This window comes from Phascolarctos cinereus, unplaced genomic scaffold (assembly GCF_003287225.1).
Source record: "Phascolarctos cinereus isolate Bilbo 61053 unplaced genomic scaffold, phaCin_HiC Scaffold_3;HRSCAF=262, whole genome shotgun sequence".
Classification (NCBI taxonomy): domain Eukaryota; kingdom Metazoa; phylum Chordata; class Mammalia; order Diprotodontia; family Phascolarctidae; genus Phascolarctos; species Phascolarctos cinereus.
In genome coordinates this window covers 75249737-75274586 of record NW_027555736.1, presented here as the reverse complement: position 1 = coordinate 75274586, position 24850 = coordinate 75249737, and the positions used below count along the sequence as shown (strand labels likewise).

Here is a 24850-nt window from a genome sequence, read left to right as displayed (position 1 = left end):
TTTTTTAAAAGTGAGCCCATGAGGCCATCTGAGCTCAGAGTTTCAGTCCCCTCTTCCCTTCCCTGTAATCCCATCAACATTCCTACCCACCCTTGAGGCTCCCCAGGGTACCCCTCCCCCCATGACTAAATAGGATTCATTCACCCATGTGCTTATGTTTTAACATTCCAGTTTATCAGCTGCCAGCTCACTTTCCAGTGGGAAAACAGCTCTGCCAAGTTTGTCAAATTTTCTGCAGCCCTAATGGGCTAAGCGCATCTATATTGATGTAAACTGAGTATTTCAGTGACTCATTAAAAGCTTAAGAGTGGGCGTTTTATAGACTTTGTGCCACTACCACACCAAATAACTCAGAGCCATCAGGAATAGCATGTGGACCGTCCCAGAGTGTGCTGCAGTGTTGGTACATAGCAGATGTTGCATAAACACTTGTCCATGGGCTGATTGATACAGAGGACACATATTAGGGTAGGGGTGGGAAGGCTCCATCACGTGAGAACAAGGAAAATGTGTAATGCTCCTGCTATGCGGAATGTTATCAACAAATTAGCCCAGGTGGTTCACCAGTCCCCTAGATGTGAAGGATTCACAAGAAACTGCTCCAGTCTAGCTATCTATAAGCTCAGGAGGGTAAACAGCCTCACTAGTGATGGTACTATGCACCAGTGACCTGCTGGGTGCTCATACCCACCTCCCTCCATCTTCACATCCTTTCCCAAAAACAGTTTTCCATTATATAAGAAATCTCAGCATTTACACCCATTGCTTTGTCATTAGGAAAACTATCACCAAGGAAGATCACAGGAGATCCTTCTTTGCCATAAGGCAAAGCAGATTTACAAGCTCACAAGTAGGATCACAGCCTTAGACCCTGAAGGAACCTTAAAGGTCACCTAGCACAACCCCCTCATTTACAGAAAAGGGAACTGAGGCCTAGGAAGGATAAATGGATAAGGCCCAAGATCACAAAGGTAGTAAGTTCAAGAGGTAGAGTTTGAAACTAGGTCCTCTGCTTCCAGACCTTGTGTTATTTCCAAGGTACCACTAGAAGCCTACAGCATAGGTAGAGCCACAAGAGAGGTAAAGGCCGTAAGGAAGGCCTAGGAGCATAAATGTTTAGACAATGTGCCCTTTCCCATTGCTTGGCATGAGTCTGTGAGAGAGGGTGCAGTTTTGTGTACAGGGGATTTTTCCTTGTTATTTGCCTTGATATTATATTTAATTGGATGCCTTTTGCTCTGAATTAACATATGTGACCGGGCTTTTTCTTGTATAATGAAGAGCATCAGTGGGGGCTCAAAGCTGTGAATTTAAATTCACCTACTAGTACCACAAACCTGGTTGTCGCTAATGGAGATCAAACTATGATGATGATGATGATGATGATGATGATGATGATGATGATGATGATGATGATAGAAACGTATGTAACATTTTAAGGTTTGCCAAGCACTTGGCATAATAATACTTATACTTGCAGGGTTTTTGTTAGCAAAGCACATTATAAATCTTAAAATGCTACATATGTCTCTTCTTATTCCATTTAAAAATATATTTGTTTTAAAAGAGGAAGGGGAAAGGGGAGAAGTACAAGAGGAAATATATAAATAACAATCTACTTTCTCCCATTTTATTTTTTTAATTTTCAGTTCCAAAATCTCTTCTTCCCTCAGCTCCCTCTCCCATCCATTGAGAAGGCAAGAAATGTGACACCCATTATACATGATGTCATGTAAAACAAATTTTCACATTGGTCAAATAATAATCTACTTTTTGAAAGAAAAAAAGATGCCATCTAAATGTTAACTACTAAATAATAGTAGTGTTGGGAGAAAGTAATCATACCATCTTAGAGTTATGATTTGTATACATTTGGACAGAAAAGTGGTGATCATAATATTCTCACGAGCAAGATGGAGAGGGGGTGAATCCCGGGGTCTTAAAAATCAACTATATCCTTTTTGTCCTGATTCTTCTTTCACAACATGACTAATGTGGAAATATGTTTAGTATGACTATACATGTATAACCTATATCAGATTGCTTGCCATCTTAGGGAGAGGGAAGAAGAATGAGGAAGGGAGAAAAAAATTTGGAACTCGAAATCTTATATAAGTGAATATTGAAAATTATCTTTACGTGTAATTGGAAGGAATAAAATACTATTAAATGGGGGGCGGCAGGAAATCAACTACACAAGGACAAGAAAAGGGAAGAGAAGCTAGACAAAAGTTCATATGAAAAAGTCCTGGGGATCTTAGTGGACCGTGAATTCAAAATAAGTCAACTGTGTGACATCCTGGCCAAAGAACCCCCATCTAAACTCAAGCCTACATTAAAAGAAACAGAGTATCCCTAATGAGGGAGACAGCAATACAACTATTCTCTATCTAGTCAGACCACATCTGAGTATTGTGTTCAGTTCCAGGTGTTGTGGTTTAATAAAGACATTGGCTAAATTGAGTATGTCCAGAGAAGGAAGGGTAGGATGGTGAGAGTCTCAAGAAATATGGCACATAGGGAATAGTTAAATGAATTCGGGGATGTTTATCCTGGAAAAAAAGACTTCAAATATTTCAAAGCCTGTCAGGTGGAAGAAGTGCAGGCCTTATTTGTGTGGTCCCAGACATCAGTACTAAGATCAATGACATTTGACAAAGTTTCTTATGCCATACTTGAAGGCAAGATTAAGAGATGATTGCTAGACAATAGTACATTAGGTTATATAGTTAGGGCCAGAATTGATCGAATGACCAGGCCCAAAGAGTTATCATTAATGGATATATGCCAGTTTGAGGGTGGTATCAAGGCAGCTAGGTGATGGCAGTGGATAAAGAACACCTGAGTTCAAAACTGGCCTCAGATACTAGCTGTGTGATCCTGGAAAAGGCACTTAAGCTCTCTGTGACTTAATTTCCTCATCTGTAAAATCAACACCTTTTCAGCCGACCACCTTGTTTCTTTACTGAGAAAAGTGAGGTTATTTGACGTGAGCATCTCCTTCTCAAATTCTTTTTACCTCAAGCACCTACCTTTCAGGGTTGTTGTGAAGATAAAATGAGATAATATTTACATAGTGATTTGCAAACCTTAAAGTACTATATAAACGCTTATAATAAAAATAAATGTTTATTATATAAAAGCACTAAATATAAATGTTATATTATTATGATAGCTATTAGTGCTCTAAGGCTCTGTCCTTATACCATTCAACATTTCTGACTTAGATGAAGATGGCATGCCTATCAGATTTGGAAGTGACATGAATTTGAGAGGAGAAATATAGCTAATATAACAGATGATAGAGTTAGGATCCTCCCAAATCCCATCAGCCTAGAGCAATGAAGCAAATCTCTTAAGATTAAATTCAATAGCAATCAATGTAAAGTTCAAATAATTGATGTCACAGTGAAAAGGATGGGGGAGGCACAGCTAAACATAATGCGTGTGAAAATGCACACTCCTAAACCTTTTCTTTACCATCAGAGATCTTCAATCTCTCCAGCCCCTAAGTGCTTACCCCTGCATTGACTTCACTCTCCTCTCTCTCCAATCTCAACCTAATCATTTCATTTCAACTCTATACTGTCCCTTGCTCCTGAATCTCTTGCCCCTTTGTTCTATCCTAGTCCATTCATCTGTTGCCAAATTTCAGTCTTGGACTATTCTCACCACCTGATTTCTCTTCTACTACTCACCAGTCTATGAATATTGCTGAAGGAAGCCTCAGTTGTGCTCACTGGATAGATTATAAATTCAAGCTATCCAACTTCAACTGGTCCCTCCCTATAGCAAGGCAGTCACTTTATTTCAGTATTTTTATTTCAACTGATTCCCTATCTCCCTCCCCACAGAGGCTATTCCAAACCTCTGAAGTCTCCTATATCAACCCAATTCAATACCTTTCCAGTTGACCACCTTGTCTCTTTGCTGAGAAAAGTAAGGTTATTTGATGCGAGCATTGTCTTCTCAAATTCTTTTTACCTCAAGACTCTCTGAAATTCTCCCCTTTCTCACCTCATTTTCCCCAGTCTGTGATGGAAAAAAATGGCCTTCCTCACCAAGGTCAACTTCTCCACTTATGGACTTGATCCAGTTCCCTAGCATATTGTCTAGTAGAATATTTTCTCAATCATTCCCCACCTCTTTTCATATCTTCATCTCTCCCAATCTAATGATCCTTTGCCAACTGCCTTCATATATACTTAAGTCTTTCCATCTTGAAAAAGTCTTTACTTAGACCCTACCATGCCCTCAGGCTATTATCCTATATCTTTCCTACTTTTCTCAGTGAAATTCCTTGGTGGGGGGCGGGGCGGGGAATCTAAACTCACTGTCTCCACTAATTCTCTTCTCCTTTACTTATCAACCTTTTGCAATCTGCCTTATGCCTTTCTCACTCAATTGAAACTGCTATTTCCAAAGTTACAACAATCTCTTAATTGCCAAATCTGCTGGTCTTTTCTCAGTCCTCATTCTTTTTGAACTATCAGCTACACTACACATTACTGACTACACTCTCCTCCTGGATACTCTCTCCTCTGGGTTTTTGTGATACTTTTCTGCTGGTTCTCTTTCTACCCGTATCATCATTACTTCTCAGTCTCCTTTGCTGGCTTATCATTCATATCACTCCTCCTAACTGTGGGCGCCCCTAAAGTTCTGTCCTAGACTCTCTTTTCTTCTACCTCTATATTCATTTTTGTGGCCACCTCATAAGTTCCCATGGGTTTAACTAGGACTCCCAGACATATTTCCATCCCTAGACTCTCCCCTGAGTTTTAGACTTTCATCACCAATTGCCTAATAAACATTTCTGATCTGATAGCTCAGAGACATCTCAAATGCAACATGCCCAAAACTTAACTCATTATCTTTTCCCAAAAATTCTCTTCTCTTCCAAACTTTACTATTTTTGTTGAAGGCACCATCATCTTTCCAGTCTCCCAGGTTCATAATCTCAGCTGCATTATATTCTACTCCTCACTTACCCTCACCCCACATATTTAATCAGATACCAAATTTCACCATTTCTATCTTTACAACATCTTTCATCTCACATCTCACCGCTTCTCTCCACTCACACAACTATCACCTTAGTTGAGGTCCTCATCACCTCTCACTTAGATTATTGCAAAAGCCTCCTACTTAATCTCCCTGCCTCAGGTCTCTCATCACTCCAGTCCACCACTGATGCCAAAGGTAATTTTCCTTTAGTACATATCTAACCTCCTTGTCTCTTGCACTCTATGACCCAGCCAAAAAAGCCTTCTCTCCATTTCACACACATGAAACTCGACCTTTCATCTCAGCCTTCACACATGCTAGGAATGCAATCTCTATTTGCCACCTTCTCAGAGTCCCTCTCTTCCTTTAAAATGTACCTCAATTACCATATTCTACACGAAGCCTTTCCTGACCCTTCCCTTCTCTCCCAAGCTATCTTGTATTTAACTACTTTACACATATATTTGTATTTGTGCTATATAGATTTAGAAATGTAAACCCATCTGGCTAGTGGAATATGCTCTTTATCGGCAGAATTCTTTTATTCTTTGTACTTATATCCCAGGCACCTGGTACACAGTGCTTGGCACTATGAATAAATGCTGATTGATAACATATAGACACAGAGAGTCTAGAATTCTAAGAGCATATATGACTTGCCAGGGTCATGTCTCAGCCAGTATGTATGAGGGTCAGAACTGGAGTCCAGGCCTTCCTGGCTCTGAAGCCAGTTCTCAATCCAGGGGCCTCAAACTATATATGCTATGCTAATAGTACTGTAGTCGATGTTGAGAAGTATAACAATCAGAATGAAAACAGTCCCATTAGACTGCACTGTAGACTACACTGATCAGACCACACTGGAATTATTGTGTTTGATCCCCAAGGTCCTTTTGGAAGATATATTGACAATCTGGAAGATAACTAGATGAGGATAACCAAGAGGTTGAGGGGACTGGAGACCATTCCATGTAAGGATTGATTGAAGAAACTGGGAATGTGTACCCTGGAGAAGAGAAGACTTGGGAATCAGAGGTGGAGAGGGGAAAGAAACAGGATGCCAACTATTTTCCACCTTGGAAGGGTCATCATGAGGAAGAACTGCTAGATTTGTTATGTTTGGTCCAAGGGGGGCAGAACAAAGAGGACTGGATGGAAGTTGTAGAGAAGGAAATTTGGCTCAGTGTAAGGAAAAACTTTCTAATGATGATAACTGTCCCGGAGCGGGCAATGGATGGGGCCACCTTGGCGTCCACTCTCACTGGAGGTTTTCAAATGGAAAAGAAATGATCATTGCTTATGATGTTATAGAAAACATTCTTGGTCAGTTATAGATTGGACTACAAGGCTTCTGAGGTCCCTTCCTACTATTCAGTGGCTCCCCATTACCTTTAGGATCAAATACAAAATTCTCTATTTGGGCTTTCACACCCCAGCCCCTTCCTATCTTGCTAGTCTCCTTACATTTTGTTGTTTGTTAGTGTTCGATTGTTTTCAGCCACGTCTGATTCTTCATGACCCCATTTGGAGTTTTCTTGGCAAAGATACTGGAGTAGTTTGCCATTTCCTTCTCCAGCTCATTTTACAAATGAGGAAACTGAGGCAAACAGAGTTAAGTGCCTTGCCTCAGCTCAAACAGCTAGTAAGCATCTAAGGCCAGATTTGAACTCAGAAAGATAAGTCTTCCTGACTTCAGGCCTAGCACTCTATCCACTGCTCCACCTAGCTTCCCCCCGTACACTTTATTCCCTTTCATATATTCTATAATCCAGAAGCAATGATTTTTTTTTTTTTTGCTATTCCTCACCCATAATACAGCATCTCCCAACTCCTAGTCTTTTCATTGGTTGTCCACCACGCCTGGAGTGCCCTCTCTCCCCTCACTTGTACCTCCTGGCTTCCCTGGTATTCAAGTCCTAACTTGTGCAGGAGGCTTTTCCTGCTCCCCCAGTGCCTTCCCTCTGAGATCACCTCCCATTTTCACTATATATCTCTTGTATGTATGTTTTTTGAATGTTGTTTCTCAGAATGAGAGCTCCCTGAGATCGGGGACTTTTATTGCTTTTTCACTGTATCCCCAGCATTTAACACAGTGTCTGACACATAGGAAGTTTTTAGTAAATGCTTTTTGACTAATTGACTAGGAAATTAGAGGGAGGAGATTTGGACTCTACAGTTGTTATCTTTTTCCCTTGATTGCTGCCCTAAAGTGAAACAGGCTGCTTCCTGTCACTTAGAGGTCTTTGCTTGGAGGTTGATCAGTTGCATAGTTCCATCTACTATGGATGAACTCATGCTTCAGGTAGGGGTCAGGCTAGATGACCTCAGAGGCCATTTCAAAAGCAGAGATGCTATATCAGACACAGCTCCTAGGGAGAGAATGGCCAAAGGAATGGAAAACATTCTTCATGAAGAAGCTTACCCAAACAATTGTCCTCTAGATGCTAACTACACAGAGGCCTTGGAGTCTCTATAGAACAATATCCTAAGGGAGGCAAGAAAAAAAATAAGTACTCTTTTATTGAGGCAACTGGTAGCTCAGTGGATAGAGTGCTAGGCCTGGAGTCAGGAAGACTTGAGTTCAAATCTGGCCTTAGATAGTGCCTAGCTGTGTGACCCTGGGCAAGTCACTTAACCTCCGATCGCCTGACAAAATGGATCCAACAGAGAAGGAAATGGCAAAGCACTCCAGTATCTTTGCCAAGAAAACCCCAAATGGGGTCACAAAAGTTTGGATATGACAACAACCTGTTTTATGTTGAATCAGCTAAAGTGCTACAGTTGAGTGATTGGCCCTAAGTTCTATTGGGACAGACCTGGGAAAAGCAGCATAAATTCAGAAAGTCCAGACTTGAATTGAACAAAACCGAAAGCTCAATATTGACAGAATCCACAGCTGTGTCAGCTTGGTATCCCCTTCACTAAGAAAGCTTGTGCTTCCTCTGTGCCTTAAGTAGAGAGTCTTCATGAGTTACTGGAACTGACAAAATTCAGGACCCAGTGGCTATGTCTGGTGATGAGTCTCTTCAAACCTAGCTAGGCTGGTCTTCAGATAACAGACTGATGACAGAATCAACTAAGATAATAAACATAAAGGGCTATGCAGCCCTTAAAGGAACATATGAATATCAGCTATTATTATTCCTTAGGTCCATACATGAAAACTCTCCAGTTCCTAGGACCAGTGAGAGCTTGCATTTTACTGATATAACCATTGCAAAGTCAAGGTTGGTTAGCTTCATGCCCCACTGAGGCACTGGAGGATTTTAGTAAAGGGCAAAACCAAAAATTCATTAAAATGAGGGCCATACTTGGAAAATTTTAAAGTTCCTCAGACCCCACCAAACTTTTCCTTAAATGCCAACTTCCTAACAGCACCAACCCTTCCCTCAAAAAATAATCTGGAGTCTCCTTTCCTCAAATTTCTACCATAGTTGGCTGATACCTCTTGAAGCAGTTGTTACATCCTGTTTTATGCAGTAATTTTTTTGGGGGGGTGGTATTTGTCTTGTGATCTCATACTAGACAAGAAACATCTTGAGGGCAAAAAAATATCATCCTCATCCTTGTATCTCTCTCTATCCCCAGTGCGTGGGACTATGGTCCTTTGTACGTGGTAGGTACTCAATAAATATTTGTCAATATCTATTTCTGTGCCTTTGTCCATCTCACGCCGACAGCCTAGAATGCCTTCCCCACACCTTTTTATTCAATTCAATTGAACAAACATTTCTTCAGTGCCTAAAATATGCAAGGCACTGTGCTAGATACTAGAGATAAAAACCACCATCACCACTACTTCTCCACCCAGGAAAATCTTGCCCATCCTTCAAGACCCAGTCCAAGAGGAGCATCTAGGTAGTGCTGTGGATATAGCACTGGCCCTTAAGTCAGAAGGACCTAAATTCAAATCCAGCCTCAAACACCTACTAGCTGTTGGACCCTGGGCAAGTCACTCAATCCCAATTGCTTACCAAAAAAAAAAAAAAGAAATCTAGTCCAAGAAGGCAGTGGAGATAGTGGGAAGGGTGCCAGGCTTGTAGTCATAAAGCCAAAGGCATTTCATTGTAAACTTTGCAGCCTAATTTTCCTCATCTATAAGGTGACTAGACTAGATAATCTCTAAAGTTCTTTCTAGATATAAAATCCTACAATGATAATGATAATAATAACTACCATTCGTATAGTACTTTCATATAAATGATGCCATTTTGTCTTCACATCAACCCCAGGAGGTAGGTGCTACTATTATCCCCATTTTACAGATGAGGAAACTAAGACTGAGGGTGTTTAAGTGACTTGCCCAGAGTCACACAATGAGTAAGTGTCTGAGGCTGGATTTGAACCCAGGTTTTCATGACTTCACTCTACCAGCTTGCTGCCAAGATCCTATGATTCAAAGTTCCCCTCCACCATGGAGTTTTCTGTGGCTTCTCCAGTTAAAACCAATTTCTCTTCCTCTGATCTCCTATAGCAATCAAAAAATCAAGAAACATTTATTAAGTAGCTACTCTACTCTAGGCACTGTGCTAATCCCTGGTGATACAAAGACAAAAGTGAAATAGTCTCTATTCTGATGGAGCTTAAATGATCTGTCTTTGCTACTATTACTACTACTACTAATAATTAACGTTTATATAGTGCTAGGTTTACAAAGCACTTTACATATGTCATCTCATTTAATCTTCACAAATACCCATTTTTATAGATGAGGAAACTGAGGCACAAAAATTACTTTCCCAGGGTCATATAACTAGTGTGTGAGGCAGGATTCAAACTCAGGCCTTCCTGACCCAAAGTACAACACTGTCCACTGTGTCACCTGTCTCCTGCCACTCAGCATTTATATTTGTCTGGTATTATCACTTATCTCTCTATATGACTCTGTCTCATTTCCTCCCTTACAACTCCATAAGTCCTATGGGGACAGGAGACCAGATCTTCCACTTTTTCTCTATTTCCCTCAATCCATAGCATAGTGCTTACATGTCAATGGGTATTTGTTGATGGGTTGACTGAAGACAATTTGCGACTTCTTTCAGGTCCCAGCTAAACTCCCACCCCGTGAAAGGAAGGCTTTTCTGTTCCTTCTTGACTGGAGCACCTTCTCTCTGTTGATTATTGCACCCAGCTTGTTTGTACATGATTGTTGGGATGTTGTTTTCCCCACTCGGCCGTGAGCCCCCTTGGAGCAGGGACTGTCCTTTGTCTGTCTTTGAATCTTCAGCACTTAGCACAGAGGTTGGCCCAGAACAGATGCTTAATACACATTCATTGACTGACTGACAATTTGAGATTTCCATGTGTAAGAATGGCATAGATCACATCAGTCCACACATGGCTGATATGGGAGGAAATCCCCCATCACTTTCAGAGCAACCTAAATGGCTCTGGGTCCTAGAAAGTGACTAATTCAACGTAACCCCAGAGTAAATAAATGTAATAATTCACCTCTCTTTATGTGTCTGACAATCCATTTACATTCTGTTAAACTCAGAAAAAGTTTGGCAAATGCCTTGAGGAATAAACGTGTTGGATTGGAGTTCTCTAAAACAAAGTAACCCCTGTGTCAGAGAACCATCTCCTCATCTCCTCAAGTTCTATCCAGTTAAACCCCCAAAGATACCAATCCCACAAAGTCAGTGAAGACAGAAAATGCGCAGAAAATGTCCAAGGAACTGGAGGGAGAAAGGTTAAGGTGATTGGCCAATATTCAAGAAAGAGAAGAGGAGGATATTTTTCTCAGCCCTCCCCCTGTGAATAACATATCTCCTTCCCAACTGGAAGAAATCCTGTTCTTAAGGGGTTATAGGAAGGTGTATTCTTAGGCTGTCATCAAATGAGGTATATTGCTATGGCTAATAACATAGGATAAAGTCAGAGAAATTTTTGCTGAGTATAAAGGAAGAGCCTTGACTGGTATAAACACCCTGATTATGAAATGTATTAGGAGTACCAGTAAACAAGGTCATTTAAAACCCATCTAGCAAAGCCGCTGAAGGTGCTAAAAATCATACTGAAATATCTATTCAATATGCCAAGGCTACATGGTTTCATCACAGAGGGTACTCCCTCCACTGATGCAGAGCACCACAGCTCAATGCTTTAACAGATGGCCTTTATAAGCTGCTGGGGCCAAAAAAAAATCCATCACCTGGTGTCAGCGCTCTAGTGAGGAGTCTCTCTGAGTGGAGTGAGGCTGGTCTTCAGATGGCAGACACGTTTGTCCATTCTTGTGCCTCTGCTGGAAGGCTTCTAAGTTTGACAGGACCCAGCTAAGCTTACGCTATGTCATTGGCTGGGACAGCCTTTATGAGAGCCCAGGGTCACTTCCTTTATATAATCAGTCATTAATTGGTAAGCATTTATGAGGCCCCAGCTATGTGCCAGACACTATTCTGGGCATTAGAGACACGAAGAATGATACAATACCTACTGGCAAGGAGTTTATAAAAACATACATAAGTAGGATGCCCATGAATAAGACTTTGGCCAACACTTGTATAGGGTCTCATCAACTCTGTGCAATTCTATGAAGCATGTAGTGAAAGAATTATTACCCCCATTTTACAGATGAGGCAAATGTTAAAAAAAATGCCCTTCTTATAAATGAGGAAATTGAAACTCAATGAGGTTTAGTGATTACAGCATCCTAGATTTAGAGCTGTCAGGGGTCTTAGATAGAGTACAACCCCCTCATCTTACAGATGATGAGACTGAGTCCCAAAGAGTGTTTTACCTAAGGTCATACATATACTAAGTGTCAATACCTTAGTAAATGCTTTTTATAAGCTGTTGGAGCCCAAAAAAAATTCATCAATCAAACTTGGGTCTTTTGACCCCAAACCCATTTTTCTTTCTACTCTAGCACACTGACTCTCAACCTCACGCAGTTAATGAGAAGCTGAAATATGAACCCTGGCCTTCTAATTGCAAATCTTGTGCTTTTCCACTATACATCTCTATCTCTCTTAATGTACATAAGGCCCACCTCTGGCACCTTACTAGCCTTATGAGCTTAAGTGAATCACTGTGTGTCTGTTTCATCATCAGTAAAATGAGGGGGCTGGAAGAGATGGCCTTGGAGGTCCCTTTCAGCTCTGTTCACCTGCTAGGTCCATTTTCTGAAAGCCTGCAGAAGCCTGAAGGCTGGGGGGGCGGGGAGAGGGGGAGGAACTGAACTTGGAGATGAAGCTCACTGCTTTGCTTTAGCCTTGATTTGAGGCACTCGGAAGGTACTTCAGTTCCAAAGATCTATTCAATGTTTGCTCATCACAGAATACACCCACACTGTATCCCAGGGCTTCAGTACTTAGTGAAATCGACTGCATGCTTGAATTCCATTCCTCCCCATGATTCCTCCAGTAACAGGCATTTCTCAGGGGGTCAGCTCAGCAATGGGCTATAATGCCCAAGCAGCAGCTGTGAACTGTTAAAGAGTACTGGATTCTCAGACAGACTACCTGGGCTCACACTCCAGCTCTGCTACTTATCCCCTGCTTGACCTTGAGCCGGTCAATTCATGTGTCTATGTCTCAGTTTCCTCATCTGTAAAAGGATGAGGGGTTAGACTAGATGATCTCTGAAGTCCCCCTTCTAGGCCTAACTCCTGTGGTCCTACCTTTGTAGTGAACTCATCCCATGCTGACACCAAGGCTTGGCTTGTTGATTCAGAACTCTAAATTGGGATCAGATGTGATAAAGTCAGATCCAATAGGAAGCCTGCCTCCTGTATCATTTCCAGAATCCATGGGTCATCTCAGTCCCTGATACTGAACACATCCTGTTTGACCCACTTACAGCTCAGAGGCAGCAAAGCCCAGGATCCTGCAAACTGCCCCTGAGATCAAGCGTGCTAGACCCTTGTACTAGCCCTCAAGCTTGAGCCTCCCCATGGAACCTAAAACTCTCACTGCGTTTCACAGAAAGCCAACTCACAGCACTAGAGAGCTGGAAGGAACTTTAAAACCACTTGGTGCAACTTTCATTTGCAAAAGAAAAAAATTGAGGCTGAAATGGCTCACCTCCAGGGACATTATCTCCATGAATGCTTCCTTTAAAAATAAAGTTTTGTTGATATGCTTTGTTTTTACATCACAAACATTTACAGAACAAACATAAATTTGTTCTCACTCCATGAGAGGTCTTTTGGAATGAAGTGAAACAATTAAGCAAAACTAATACAGTGATCTCACCCATATTACCTATTTTATTTGTTTTTAATTAACAGAAATCTATTTCCTCTTCCACTTCCCATCCATTGGGGGAAAAAAGAGATTTTTTAAAAATTCCTTGTAACAGATATGCACAATTAAGCAAGACAAAACTCCTCATTGGCTGTATGCAAATACATGTGCATATGCATACATATATACATTGCATCTACATATAGACACACAACTACATGTACATCTACATGTACATGTACATATACCCACATACATATGTGAGAACAGCCAGGTGGCATAATGCATAGAGTACTGGGCCTGGAGTCAGGAATATTCATCTTCCTGAGTTCAAATCTGACCTCTGACAACTCACTAACTGCATGACCCTAGGCAAGTCACTTAACCCTGTTTGCCTCAGTTTTCCTTCTATAAAATGATCTGGAGAAGGAAATAGCAAACCCCTCCAAAATCTCTGCCAAGAAAGCCCCAAATGGGTCACAAAGAGGCATATATGACTAAAACGACTGAAGAACAACAACACACATGTATGTCTGCGCCCTAAATCCATCACTTCTTGGTCAGAAAGGGGATGCTATGTTTCATCATCTGTCCTCTGGGATCATGGAGAGTCACTGTATTGGTCACAGTTCTTAGAATTTTCATAGTCATTGGGCTTTACACGATTGTCTCATCTGAATTGGTCCCCTGCTTCTGCTCATTTCATTCATCAGATTTTAAAGGTCTTCAAAATTGTCCATTTTTTATAATATTAATGTGAGAATATGGAGCCTTCCCTAGTGACCCCCCAACCCCACTGAAAGTGATCCTGTCCTCCTCAAATCTTTTTTTAAATAGCACCTTACCTGAACCTCTCTGAAGCACTTCTCACAGTCCACCTTGTATTCTAGTCATTTGTGTCCCTGTTACATTCCACTCCCCACCTCCAACACCACCACACTGGCCAGTCTCAGTACCCCTGCCCAACAGGATCAATCAATTAACAGGCATTTATTAAGAACCTACTAGTTGCCAGGCACTGTGCTAGGCATGCTAGAATGCAATTACAAAGAAACAGTCCCTACTGGCAAGGACCTTACGTTCTAATGGGGGATGAGGGATGTAGTGCAATTTTTTCAAACATTTTTTCTCTTACATAAATTCCAAAGATAGATAGGAATTGAAAAGAGGGTCCAAGAGAAGGACTGCTTTATTTTCTTTTGTTTCCTTTCAAGTCTTTGACTAGGGCGTAAGAAGCTCTTATACATCTGAGAGCAAGGAAAGCCTTGTAGCTCAAAGTGACTAGAAGTCAGGGAAATGTGGGTTCTTGTCCTAGTTCTGCTACTGTGTGACCTTGGACAAGTCATGTTACTTCTCTGGGCCTCAGTCTTATCATCGGTAAAATAAGACACATAGCTTGCTACAGTGGAGAGAATGCTGCTAGGTTTGGAGGCAGAAGACATGGGGTCAGTTCCTGGCTCGGGCATTTCTTAGCCATGTAATCGTAGAGCAAATCATTTTACTTCTCTCTGGGGAGGCTGGCCTAGATGATCTCTAAGGTCCTTTCTAGCTTTAAATCTTTGATCCTGCAGCCTTGAAGGTCCCTCCTACCTGGTTCTGAAATCCTTTGAACTCTGAAACAAACCTAATTTCTCCAGGAGGGCTGTTAACTGCTGCCCTGGTTAAAAGCAAAGGACACTCCTCCATAGGCTTCCTCCCCCACCTTCACCACCATCCCCAACCCCCACTCACTCACTGGAAATTTTAAACAGAAGCTCTTGATCATTTCCATTTTCCGGTTTGCTAGTTGTGACATTAAGCGATAATGGAACAGTGGCTCTCACAATGGGGTTAAATCTTATTAGCAGACTCCTGATTAGATTATATTTCACTGCAAGCCAGAGGGTGCTGAGCATCCAGGACAGAGGCACCTGTACACTCTGTGATACCCACCACAACCCCCTTGGGAAATCACTAAGAATCCTAACCCAGCCTGCCAGAGGCACAATAAAGAACTGAGCAGTCAGAACCTTCGCTTCCAACCTTGAGAATGTGTTCCGGGCATAGTGCATGATACTGTCAAAGTCGTACGTCTCTCCCAGCGAATTCACCTCCCCAGCTTCCATTTTTAGGAAGTTGTACTCCTGACCTGAGACACAATACACACTATTAGGGTCCGTGGGAAAGCAAAGATGTCATTAAGGAAGGGCAAAATTGGAGGATAAAAAGAGGAGAGATAAAATTGGGCAGAAAAATCATCTTCCTGGTTCATATTAAGCCCACACCATACACCTGAGGTGGGTGTGTGTGTGTGTGTGTGTGTGTGTGTGTGTGTGTTTAAATAAGTCTGAGATTTTAAACAGGAAAGAAAAGCACAGATTCTTCCATCTCGCTCCTCTCTAAACTCAAGATCACTCTAAATTCTTCAGCTGAAAAGTGATGAGACTGATTGGGTTTAATCAGCTGGGCCTAAATAGCATATAAAGAAAAAGGCATCAATCACACAAATGGAAGCAAGAGAAAAATCCACGAAAAGATAAATCAAGCTCCTGGAGAGTTGCAAATATATTGAACAGAAGCTTTTTTCATAGCAATTCTATCATTATATACTATATTTGACTTATGTGTAATATATTGTCATTATACATACCATCATTCAATATATATTATTTATATCCCTTTGACTATCATACATTCAAAGAAACATTCCCCATAAGAAAAAAAAGTAAGCTAAATTGATGTATTTCTCCATGATTTTGATGTACAAGTTTCTCTGTCTTGGCCACTCAGATAAAGCCCTCTTGGAAATATTTAACCTGTTCCTACTTTGTGGATACTATAATGGCCTATACAGGTGTTTTAGCTAAGAGGCAGCCCAGCGTAGTGAATACCAGGCCAGCCTTGGAATCAGGATAACTTGGATTCAAATACAGCCTACAACACATATTGGGTGTGTGACTCTGGACAAGTAATTTTATCTCTCAGTGCCCTGTGGGCAAATTAAAACCATAGCTTGCAGATCAGTTGCCAATCTGCATAGTTTGAATTAATTTCCTCACCTAAAGATCTCTACGTGATGAAATCACAGGCCTGGACCCAGGAAAAAGAGCGATTTAGCTACATGTAGGATTTTTAAAGATATGTTGTCCAAACCAGAAACACGGTCATGATGGAGGGGCAAAAAACAGATCTATTGGATGAGGTCCAAACTTTGAAATGTAACTAGTAATGAGACGTGAATCCATCATCTTGACAGCTGGGAATCTGGGGGAGGATGTTTCTTTAGGCAAATCCATTGTCTCTTAAAACAGAGAAAGTCATCTTCTCTTTGGTTATAAACGACAAAATTGGGACATAACTTCTCTTGGAAAGGGCTCCTGAGAGGACACTGCATGTCTCACCACCACTATGATGAATGCTCCCCAGAATGAGGGTAAGTTCCTCATTGGCTTTGTTAAGCCACCCACTTCATTTTCTTGATTAACATGGCACTTCCCACCCATCAGATAGTGCTTGAAAGCAAAGTTTCCTTACCTTGCTGGATATTTTCTCTGATGATAGTTACATGCTGGTCTCGGTCAGGCCGAGTGTGTTCATGCCAGAACCCAACCACATGGCCAAGTTCATGAGCCACAATACCAAACTTATCACAATTCTTCCCAATTGATATAGCCTGAGGGCCTCCACCTCGGCGCCCAACATAGGAACAGCACCTGAAACAATCAGGGGAAAAAAGTCCAGGTCAGGGAGAGAGAGAGAGAAGGGTGCAAGACCCAAGAAGGGCACTTAGAGATATTCAGAACAGAGAAGGAGTAGGTCAAAAGGAGGACCACCGATTCCCTTCTCAAATAAGGAATCACTGCCATCCCTCTTCCCACTTTTTTTCCTAATGGGGCACAGCCCCTCCATCTGGCTTTAATGACCAAAAACAGCACCAGACACATCAGAATTCATCTAATGTTTGACAATAACAATAAGGGAATACCACTTTCTGGCTACAGGGAATTTATTTTTATGTATATATATGTGTGTGTGTGTATTATATCATATAGTATTTTATATATACATTACATATAATATTTTAGATATAAACATAATACATAATGTATATATACATTATATGTGTGTATGTTTACATGTGGAATACATACACATACATAATGTTTTCCTTTATTCATAAGCTGCTCTTTCAACTGAGAATCTTCTAGTGGTACATGTGGTATTTCTGGAGTTGAATTGACTCCAAACCCAAGAGCTAGAAATGGTGTTTGGCAGTTAAAACACCTGCTTAAAGGGATGCTGGATTGTTGTTGGGTTGGGTTTTGGGGGGGACGGGGGGAAGAGGGATAGATGTTAGGGCAGTGAACCATTTGTTTAAGTACACAGGAGAAGACTACACATTTAAGCTGGAAATGAGCACTCCAGGGCTCCAAGCTGCCCACAGTCTCTCTATATGTTGTTTTCTCCCCTTTCAAACCCATACGTCTTTCTTCACCATTTACTTGAGAACTATGGCACCCAAATGCCCCTTCTTCACCATTCCCCAAATACACATGGACCCAAAATGCCCAGATAGCAGGTAGAAATAGAGTTCTCATCTGTGACTTCTATCATGGACAGGAAAGACTGAATGCCTAACACATTTATTATATCCCCCTCCAGGTGAGCCAGTCATCCCTCAACGGAGGATCTAATCTACTGGGTTACTGCTCATCTAGGATCACAGAATCTTAGAATGTTCAGATAACGAGAACAACATCTAGAATTCTGTGTTTAAATCCAAGTGCTGCATTTCAAGAGAGACTTTGACAAGTGAGTGGGTATGTTGACAAAGAGAATGGTAAACTTTCATATACTGCAGTTCGTTAAGAATTTTTGGTTGTAAAAATGAAGCTAGATTTCTTGGTTTCTCTTACTTACCCACACGTTCTGTAACTGAACACAATGAAACTTTCCTCATCTGTTCTCTCTATAAAGGTCACACAGGTGTGTTTCTCCCAATGTCTCATGGCTTGCTTAAAAATGGCCCGTTGGCTCCCTAAAACAATAATAGAACACCAACACTCATTCATTTGTTACCTTGTTCATGCGTCTGAATCCAGTTCATCCTATTTTATTCTACAGGCATACTAATGTAACCTTGCCTAAAATGATTCTTGAGCCCATTTCCCGAGGAGTCACCATATGCTATTGTTACTCCATAAAAGACAACATTCTTCGATCAAAATTTAACACCATTAGATAGTAAACTCCCTGAGGGCAGGGACTGTCTTTTGCCTTTTTTTGTATCCCCAGCACTTAGCACTCATGCCTAGCACATGGTAGGCACCTAATAAATGTTTATTGATTGATAGACTTTCCTGAATTTACAAACCTGTAAGGGTTTTATGGATTAAACATAGCCATACACTTACCCAAACAGACAAAATTTCAAAGCTGGAAGAGACTTTATGTAACCCAAAGAGGTTAAGTAATTTGCCCGAGGTTAACTTTAAAGAAAATGATGAGGGAAAGAGAGTTTTCAAAGAGGTTTATGCTCTCTCAACTTCCATTGATAATGAAAATGATATTTCTAACAGATCATTTCAAATTTTATTCCAACATGCAGAACTATACCTGAAGATTTTGGCACCTGAGACAAATTGATTTGAGGGGAGGGCATAGAAATAGAGCCTGAGAATCCACCCCCCCCCCAAAGTCAGTATGAACTTCCTGGGCCCTGATCCTGGGCAGCCTATGTGTTACAGGTCTTCAGGGCTATGTGCTGGTGGACCAGTGGCCCAGAGTGTCGTACCAGTGCAATAGTTGGGGAAAGGGCCCCAGGAGGGGGCAGGGAACTGAATCCTCAGGGTCATGTGCTGGGGCTCACTCCCTTTTAGTGGTAGTTTACTCTGGGAGGAGGAAGTACGTCACCTGCCCAATACTGGTACCATTAGGAGTGGGACAGATGTATCCCCACTTTACTGGTGCCCTTAGGCAAACTTAGTCTTAGAAGACTAAAGGGTTACACCTTGGTTCTCCTCCCCCACTTTATATAAAAGCATAGGAGAATTTTTTTGAGGGTGATGCCTTAAGGAAAATCTTAAGAGTCCAAGGAGCTCTGGATACACCACTTGAATAAAATCAATAACACTTATTTCTGGTTCCTTTGCTTTTTTTCTTATTTCTTTTTAACTTTTGTTTTTAAAACTTTGGGTTTCCTTTGCTTTTCTAAAGACTCCAGAACTGAAAAGTCATGAAATGTCCCAAGAAAAGACTGTATTCACATCCTCTCTAAATCTAGCTTCTCAGGCTTTTAATGTATTCATTTAGACAAGAATCTCACAAAGGGCAGCGATTGCTACTCTGTTAGAGAGGCAATGCAGCACTTAAGAAAGCCTTGTCTGTTAACTGACATCAACCTGAAGGCTCTAGAGAATGAGCAGGAGCTATTTGGAGGTGCAAAAGAAGGAAAGCAGAGGGTGACAGGAGCTGGCTATTCAGAAAGGCAGCATGGAGGGCTGGATAAAGTACTGGTTTGGGGGCCAGAAAAGATGTGGGTGCACATCCTGTCTCTGATACTTGCTAGGTAGTGATTAAACGCAAAGGCCTTCATATTTCTGAGTCTTACTTTCCTCATTTGAAAAACTGGGAGTATTGATACATGTAGTAACTAACTCACATTATATTCAATCATATAATATATCATGTTATAACATGATGCATACATATATAAATTTAATGACATGCCATTATATATGTATTATATCATTGCATCATGTATGATGATACTCTCATATCAAATGATATGCTATATATAAACCAAAGACAGTTAAAACACCAAACCATTTTGCAAACCAAATGTAAGTGCTAGTTTTTCTTAGTATTATTATTCAAAAATTGAAAATTGGGACATCAGTTCATTGGTACAAAAATAAATTTATAGAACAAATCTTAGTACTGTCTCAATTATTTGTTTTCTTTCCATTTGGGGAGGGGTGTTAACCTAGATGAGGGATGCTAAAAGTCCCTAAAACACAAAATGCTCCCAAACACCATATGTGTGAATAGGTTAGTAGCCATGATGACACGCCACTTCCTGGGACAGGAAAGCACTCCAGATGCTGAAAAGACACAGTTAAAACACAAAACCAGGGCCTTTCAACAAAGCTCTTTTTAGATCACTCTCAGGAGGGTTCCAAATAACCCCCAAAGGTCCGTTCCAGCTCAAAGTTTCAATGAGAGTGGTGATAACATGGTTTAGTGGGAAAAATAATTTAGTGGAGAACATGATAGCTCTGAAATCAAGAGACCAGAGTCTGAGCCTGGGCTTTGCCATTTATTAGCTGTGAGGCCACAGAGGATTCCTTTATGCTCTCTAAGCCTCAGTTTCCACTTCTATAAAATGGTAATAATAATACTTGCAGTATCGAATAGGGTCACTGTGACAGAACCATTCTGTAAACCTTGAAGTTCTATATACATGTGAGTAGTGATGATGAGGATGGGGATGAGGATGATAATGGGTAATCTAATTTCCAAAGATGCCCCAATCGTGTGCCATTTTATTAATAGGGCAGGCTGGAAGAGTGAGCAGGTTCACTGATCTCATTTGATAGAGGGGAAAACAGTGCATGAAGAATGACAGAATGATGACCTGCGAAGGGTCCTTAAGAGCCTTTAGTCCACCTCCTTCATCCTGAAGGTGAGGAATCTGAGAGAAAGGGAGTATATAATGGAAAGGTCACTGGATTTGGAGTCAGAAGACCTAAGTTCAAATCATGACTTAGGACCAATCCCCTTACTTCCATGGATTTCAGTTTCCTCATTTGTAAAATGAAGGGGGCTTGGATCAGATGGTTTCTAAGGCCCCCTTTCAGTTCTAGATCCATAATTCAATGGATTTCCTTTTTAGTTATCCAATTAACATTAGATTGTAAGCTCCTAAAAAGGTAACAAATGTCTTTTCCCTGTTTTTGTATTCCCAGGACTTAGCACAATGCTGGGCACATAGTAGGTGTTTAATAAATGTTTACTGAATTGAATTGAATGTCAAAACTGTGGAGACAAGGCACATTTTGAGATAGGAAAACCCTTCAGATGCTGAGCTGGTAGACACAAAAGACAGTGTTCAGAATCGCTCAATCTTAAGAGCTGGAAGAAGCCTCAGAGGTCATTCTAGTCCAGCTTGTACCTGATCAAGAGCCCCTTCTAGAATATCCTCCCACTGTCATCATCCATCCTTTGTGTGAAGACTTCTAGAACGGGAAAGCCTATTGCCTAAGCAGCTGATCCCACTTTTGGACTGTTAGAAAATGTTTTTTATATGAAGTCCAAATCTAGGTGGCCTATAAACTGGTAAGAACCTTTGATGGACTAAGAAACAGGAGTGGATAAAGAACTGGATCTGGATGCAGGAAGTCCGGAATTCAAATCCTGCCTCAGACACTTACTAGCTGTGCGACTCTAAGCAAGTCACTTAACTCCCATTTGCCTCAATTTCCTCAATTGTAAAATGAGAATCATAATAGCACCTATGTCCCAGGGTAGTTGTGGGATCAGATGAGATTATATTTGTGCTGGGCACATAGTAGGTGCTTAATAAATGCTTGTTCAGGGTAAATTATATTACAGGAAAAGGCACAAAAACCTATTACAGCAGAGGGAAAGAAAGGAGGGAGATGAGCATTGTCTAAACCTTACTCTCATCAGATTTGGCTCAAGAAGGGAATAACATAATCAGTTAGGAATAGAAATCTAACATGCCCTATAGGTAGTAGGAAGGGCAAAGGGGAAGAAAAGGGAGGGGCTGATAGAAGGGAGGTGGGACTGAGGGAGGCGGTGGTCAAAAGCAAAACATTAGGGAGGAGGAGAAAGGAGAAAGAAAAGCATAAATGGGGGGGAAAGGATGGAGGGAAAGACACAGATAGTAATCATAACTGTGAATGTGATATATGAATGTAATGGAATACTATACTATTGTGTTATAAGAAATGATGAACAGGCCGACTTCAGAAAAATCTGGAAAGACTTGTATGGTTTGATGCTGAGTGAAGTGAGCAGAACCAGGAGAACACTCTACACAATAACAGACATGCTGTGTGATGACTAACTTTGATAGACTTAGCTCTTCTCAGCAATGCAAGGATCTGAGACATCTCCAAAGGCCTCATGATGGAAAATGCTATCCACATCCAAAGAAAGAACTATGGAATTTGAATGCAGATTGCAGCATACTATTTGCTATTTTTTCTCTTCTGTTGTGTTTTGTTTCCTCTTTCTGATGGTACCTTCTATTAGTTCTAATTCTTACTTACAACATCCCTTATGTGAAAATATGTTTAATAGGAATGTATATGTATAGCCTATATAAGATTGCTTGCCATCACGGGGAGGGAGGTAGAAAGGGAGGAGTAGAAAAATTTACAACTCAAAAGCCTATGAAAGTGATTGTTGATAATTCAAAAAATATATATATTAAAAAAATAAATGCTTGTTCCCTTCTCTCACATATAAAGGTATCCTGAAAGTCCAGTGTTAGACTCTCACTTCAACAAAATCCTTGTGGCCCTTTCCAAAGGGACAGCATGCGCCTAGAAGTGGTCATCCTGAAATGGAATTGACTTTTGACACGGTTCAGTGAAAGAAATGCTGGATTTGAAGTCAGATATCCTGGGTTCACACCTATGCAATGTCAAGAAGGTGACATAACCCAGAGGCAGCACAGTACAAGAGGAGACAAGGTTGAACTTGGAGTCCCAAGAACTCAATCTGACTCCTGCTTGTCTTTGTCATGACGCATGTGACCTTGATCAAGTCAGAGCAGCCCTTTCATCCTTGGTTCCCTCATTGATAAAATGAGGGAAGGGGGTGGATTAAATGATCTCTGAGGTCCCTACTAGCTCCAACCCCGATCCTGCTAGAGACAGTCAACATTCTACAGAAATGACCGAGGATATGGTCAATCACTGCCTTAAAATCCTTCTCTAATAATGGCTCACAGTGAAGATGACCCTGGATTCTCAAAGGCTCCAGAGGTGCAGTCAACGTTCTGGCAGGTCCACCTGGAGCACAAACCTAGAGATGGAGTCTATCTGCTGTCCAAGGACTGACTTTACTGAGTTCGAGGAGGTACATCAATAGGTCAGTCTCAGGGTGATAGAATTTTTGGTCATGGCAACTCTACTAGGTCCCTGTGAAGCCATAATCTGTAACAGTAGAAACAGCAGCCCAATCAAGGAACCTTGAAGTATTATTATACTGGTTAGCTACAGTTAGTCTAGCTCCTTGGTCCTAGTTCTTGGTCATTCTACATGAGGAATAATGAGAATTTCTAAACACATGTTTATATAGCTCTTTCAAGGTGACAAAGCATTTACATGCAATATAAGGAAGGTAGTACAACTACTATCACTATTTCATAGATGAGGAAACTGAGATTCATGAAGGCTAATTAGATTGCCCATGGTTATTCGGCCAAGAATGAACATGGGTGGGATGTGCACCACGGTCTCCAGGCTCCAGGGAGCATTTTTTCCATTGGACCAGTCTTTTCTGGGTCATGGTTATTTGATCTTCACAACTACCCTATGGGACAGGTACAATTATTACCCCTATTTTTCAGATGAGGAAAGTGACACAGAGGGAGGTTAAGGGACTTGGCTGGGGACACACAGCCAATAAGTGTTAGAGGCAGGATTCAAACTCAAGTCTTCCTAATACCAAGTCCAATATTCTGTCCACTGGAAAGGCTAAATTTCAGTTAGACATGAGTGAAAATACAGATGTAATTTTTTCTTCCCCATCCAAGTTTACAGATCCCCTGACATCTGTCCACTGATCCCTTAGAAGTTATGGTACCCAGCCCTACACCAAAGATGTCAGAAGATCCTTCAGCCTGCTAAGAATAAGCTCAGCTTCTTATTATCTGGATCAGTCTAAGCTACAATCCCAGCACTAGCCCCACATTCACATCTCTTCTTACAACAACTGACCTGTGAAATTTCCTCCAATGACATAGGGGATCACCCCTCCGGGCCAGATCCTCTCAGCCCTTGATGTTGTGGCCCTGCGGACTCGTGGCGAAGACTCCACAGGTCTACCGGGAGCAGCCTTTGGGCCCTTTTTCTTCAGTCTCCCTGGAAGCATGGAATTCTGCCTGCCACCTGCAAGACAGTCTCATCATTTCAGTTGTAGGCATTTAAAGACAGCCCCAATGTTACCACTGCCACCCATGAAGATGCTTAGAATGACTAGGTATCCCTATCTCTAGGAGAGACCAGCACCACCTTCGTGACTCACCTAATGAATGTTCATTGTAGATAGTCACCTCAGCTCTTGAGCCTTCTCATTAACGAGCTAAAATCAACACTTGTAAGAAAATAATGTGAGTACTTCCCATGGCTGATCCTCTACCTCCCAAAACACCAAAAGCAATTCCACTTCCTGAAATACTTAGCCTCTGATAAAAGGGAAGTGTCTCCTAACACTCACCTAAATTCAGACATTAAAATAGTTCTAATCAGTTCTGAGAAGAAGACTTTTTTTTAATGTTTTTTTTTTCTTTTTGGTGAGGCAATCAGGGTTAAGTGACTTCCCCAGGGTCACACAACTAGTAAGTATCAAGTGTCTGAGGCCAAATTTGAACTCAGGTCCTCCTGACTTCAAGGCCAGAGCTCTATCCATTGCACCACCTAGCT

The 24850-nt window shown here is 41.2% G+C and overlaps 1 protein-coding gene across 1 annotated transcript in view; it reads right to left on the bottom strand.

The window, feature by feature from the left end:
• TLL2 (tolloid like 2) overlaps nt 1–24850 on the bottom strand; it is a 163757-nt gene that overhangs the window by 60005 nt on the left and 78902 nt on the right. The window contains 4 exon segments of the mRNA XM_020997114.2: nt 15216–15321; nt 16707–16885; nt 18093–18210; nt 24146–24316. Coding sequence (XP_020852773.1) covers nt 15216–15321; nt 16707–16885; nt 18093–18210; nt 24146–24316 — 574 coding nt within the window.